At 48.7% G+C, this 3,855-nt stretch overlaps 1 protein-coding gene across 1 annotated transcript; it reads right to left on the bottom strand.

The window, feature by feature from the left end:
- Nucleotides 1–191: 191 nt before the first annotated feature.
- Nucleotides 192–1,128, bottom strand: LOC116548033 (adenosine deaminase 2-like; the record flags this gene model as incomplete). The annotated part of the gene is made up of 2 exons (XM_032273722.1): nucleotides 192–413; nucleotides 949–1,128. Coding segments are annotated over 2 exons (387 nt in total), but the record flags the coding sequence as incomplete, so codon positions are not given.
- Between the last annotated feature and the right edge of the window lie 2,727 nt (nucleotides 1,129–3,855).

Below are 3,855 nucleotides of genomic sequence, written 5' to 3'. Positions count from 1 at the left end.
GGGCAGGGGCTGGGAATGGGGCAGGGAGCCTGAGGGGACATCGGAGGCTTGCAGAGCAGTCTCCCCAGTCCAGCAGCAAGGACTAACCAGCCACAATAAGAAGGAACCCACAGAAACTATTGAGGCATCGGCCTCCAGCCTCCTCAGATGCGAACACAAGCTGTGGGCTGGAAGGCGGGCAGGGGTCCTCGGAGAACATGAGACACTCACTTGATAGAGTTGATGGCCAGCTGTTTGAGGGTCCTCAGGTCAGCCTTCATGCCCCCAATGCCCATGAAGACCTCATAGAAATCGTAGGACAAGCCTTTGGCACCAAAGATCGCTGGGTCATCAGAGCTGATCACCATGGGGTGCCCGATGGCCATCAGAGTAGCTGCAGGATGGTTTCTCAAATCAGACACCAGTTTCAGAACCTGCCCAGTAGGAGGCAAGGGAGAAAGATGAACTCTGATCCCTAAAAAGAGTAGTAACAGGTGAAATGAGACCTGGAGCCCCCATCAGCTCCCTTCATCTCCCCATCACTATCTCCCCAATATGGGGATGACTTCTGGGCAGTCACAAGGAGAACAGGGCCAGTCCCCATGCGTCTCTTCCTGTTTCATCAGCACCACAAATATTCAGTCACTTCTGGTCCTGCTCAGAGAAGCGCTAACTGAACACAGACACAAAAGACCCCAGGAAGCACTGGCCGCCCCCTGTGTCCTTTTTGCTCTGTCCGCAGTTTTGCCCAAAATTCCACCCAACTGGGGACGCTCATGGCTGCTACATTCTTACTGGTGGCTTAAGCAAAAGGCCCCTCCTGAATAACTTTACTAACAGGAGGGAGAGTGGAGAGATTTTGGTAACAAGAGAGTTAAGGAGAAAAAAGTTATACTGGAAAAAGTTTAAGAAGGCAGAGGCTGCGGTTAGGGGAGATCACATGGGATCAGCCGCATGAGTCACACATACCTGGTTAGAGATGGGACAGACTTCTATGGGGATGTCCTTTTTCTGCGAGTAAGCCCTGAGGGCGGGGTGTTTGCTCAAAGCAAATCCATGTCCGATTCTGGTAGTGTTTAGCATCAAAGCATCCAGAATGTTCTTGTCTATGGAAGTGCCCTGCCAGTCTGAAGACAGGGGAATGGTCTTCTATGGGGCACGGATGGGTCTGACGCCCTAGAACATCCTCAAATAAACAGCCCCCCAAGCACGCAAATGAAATTAACACAAATACACACACACACAGTTTCCTTTTAACAATGCTAAAGAGAGGTATGATACGGCTTTATTAATCATCTAATTTATTAATTTATCATTCTAATGAGGAAGTTGAAACTTAATAGCTTTTATGAGTTGACCAAGGATATTCACCTAGTAAGTAGCAAAACCGAGTTTTAAACCTTGGTCTCTCTGACCTCACAGTCCACTTTTTTTTTTTTTTTTTTAAAGTCTTGCTCTCTATCGCCCAGGCTGGAGTGCAATGGCATGATCTCGGCTCACTGCAACCTCCACCTCCCAGGTTCAAGCGATTCTCCTGCCTCAGCTTCCCTAGAAGCTGGGATGACAGATGCCCACCACCACACCCAGCTATTTTCTGTATTTTTAGTAGGGACGGAGTTTCACCATGTTGGCCAGGCTGGCCTCAAACTCCTGACCTCAGGCGATCCACCCACCTTGGCCTCCCAAAGTGGTGGGATTACAGACGTGAGCCACCACGCCCGGCTTTGGGACTCTTATCTTTGTAATCTTTACAGTAAGGTGTTACAAGGTTCTCTTATTTACAACCTCAGTATAAGTACCTGTATGTGCTCACTTTAAGTATTTAATGGTACTGTCAAGACGTTATCACGCGCTAGGTGACCGTAGACATTCTTGTGGCCTCCTCCCTTGCTGTCCCCATCATACCTTTCTTGCAGCGGAGGCCCTCAGTAGAGGGTGAAAGGTCGGATGTGGCTTTCCCAGACTCCCTTACAGCTAAAATAGCCTTAACACTGGCCTGGGAGGTCATTTGTTGGGGAGCTTTGGGGGATTCTTCCCTGATAAAAGGAGATGCACTGAGGGGCTGTCTCCTATTTTATTTCACTGCATATGGTCACCCCAAATGTGATTCACCATCTGACGACCAAGTGGGGCAGAATCACCCACACAATGGGCATAGTAGAGATTAAATGTCCTTATTGTAAAATCTGTGGGATGCATTCTTGCAGCCATAAGCATTCTAATGGATTCACATATAAAATATGAAAATTTGGCCAGGCATGGTGGCTCACACCTGTAATCCAAGCACTTTGGAGGCCAAGGCGGGCGGATCACCTGAGGTCGGGAGTTCAAGACCAACCTGACCAACATGGTGAAACCCTGTCTTAAAAAAAATAAATAAATAAAAGAATATAAAATTTGTGTAGGTACAGTGGCTCACACCTGTAATGCCAGCATTTTGGGAGGCTCAGGCAGGAGGATCGCTTGAGCCCAAGAGTTCAAGACCAGTCTGGGCAACATAGAGAGACCCTGTCTCTACAAAAATTATGGCCAGGCGCAGGTGGCCAGTAATCCCAGCACTTTGGGAGGCCAAGGCGGGCAGATCATGAGGTCAGGAGTTCGAGACCAGCCTGGCCAATATGGTGAAACCCCATCTCTACTAAAAATACAAAACATTAGCCAGGTGTGGTGGCACATGCCTGTAGTCCCAGCTACGCAGGAGGCTGAGGCAGGAGAAATGCTTGAACCCAGGAGGCGGAGGTGGCAGTGAGCCAAGATCGTGCCACTACACTCCAGTCTGGACGACAGAGTGAGACTCCACCTCAAAAAAGGAAAAAAAGAAGTAGAAAAATTAGCCAGGCATGGTGGTGTGTAGTAGCCCCAGCTACTTGGGAGGCTGAGGTGGAAGGATCACCTGAACCCAGGAGGTGGATGGAGGCTGTCGCGAGCCGTGGTCATGCCACTGCACTCTAGCCTGAGTGACGGAGTGAGACCCTGTCTCAAAATATATATATGAACATTCCACTTTTCTGGTAGAAATAAAACTCAAGAATTTCCATCGCTACCTAGCACATATATTTTGGTGAATTTTCACTGTTTTTTAATTTTTTTTTTTTTAAAGACGGGGTTTCACCATGTTGGTCAGGCTGGTCTTGAACTCGCGACCTCAGGTGATCCGCCCGCCTTGGCCTCCAAAGTGCTTGGATTACAGGTGTGAGCCACCACGCCCGGCCTCACTGTTTTTTAAAGATTTCTTCTTCTTTTTAAAAATTAGGACAATTACTTTTAGGTATTAAATACCCAAGTCCTAGCAAAGTTATCTCCAAAGACCATACAACTTGGAACTTGTTAGGTCCTGTGTTGCAAAGTTTTGTACTTCGAGAATTATTTCACACATGTATGATTTTCCCCAACTAGACCACAAGCTCTTCAAGGTTAACAACCCCCTCCCCTTCAAATAATTCTTCTGCTCTCCTAGAGCAGACTTTGATCTAAATTGGATCTAAATTGACTGGAAATGTCAGGGAAAAGAGATTAATGCACAGGGTCCCTTGCTCTAGAGATGGTATGATAAAGCAGAGCCGAAGTCTGGGTGGGAGACGAAGCTGCCCACCATTCTCCCCACCCCTCCTTGGTTTTCTGAGGGTGACAGGTGGGATGCCACAGAGAACTGCCCTCCTGGTCCCAGCCTCCATGTAAATAGCCTCCCCCGAGGGCTGAGCGCGGTGGCTCACGCCCGTAATCCCAGCACTTTGGGAGGCCGAGGTGGGCGGATCACCTGAGGTCAGGAGTTCAAGACCAGCCTGGCCAACATGGTGAAACCCTGTCTCTATTAAAAAAAACAAAACAGGCCGGGTGCGGTGGCTCAAGCCTGTAATCCCAGCACTTTGGGAGGCC

The sequence above is a fragment of the Sapajus apella genome, unplaced genomic scaffold (genome assembly GCF_009761245.1).
Source record: "Sapajus apella isolate SASKATOON/1434 unplaced genomic scaffold, GSC_monkey_1.0 scaffold6357, whole genome shotgun sequence".
Classification (NCBI taxonomy): domain Eukaryota; kingdom Metazoa; phylum Chordata; class Mammalia; order Primates; family Cebidae; genus Sapajus; species Sapajus apella.
Note: the sequence above shows the minus strand (reverse complement) of the source record. Positions and strands in the feature narration are given on the sequence as shown.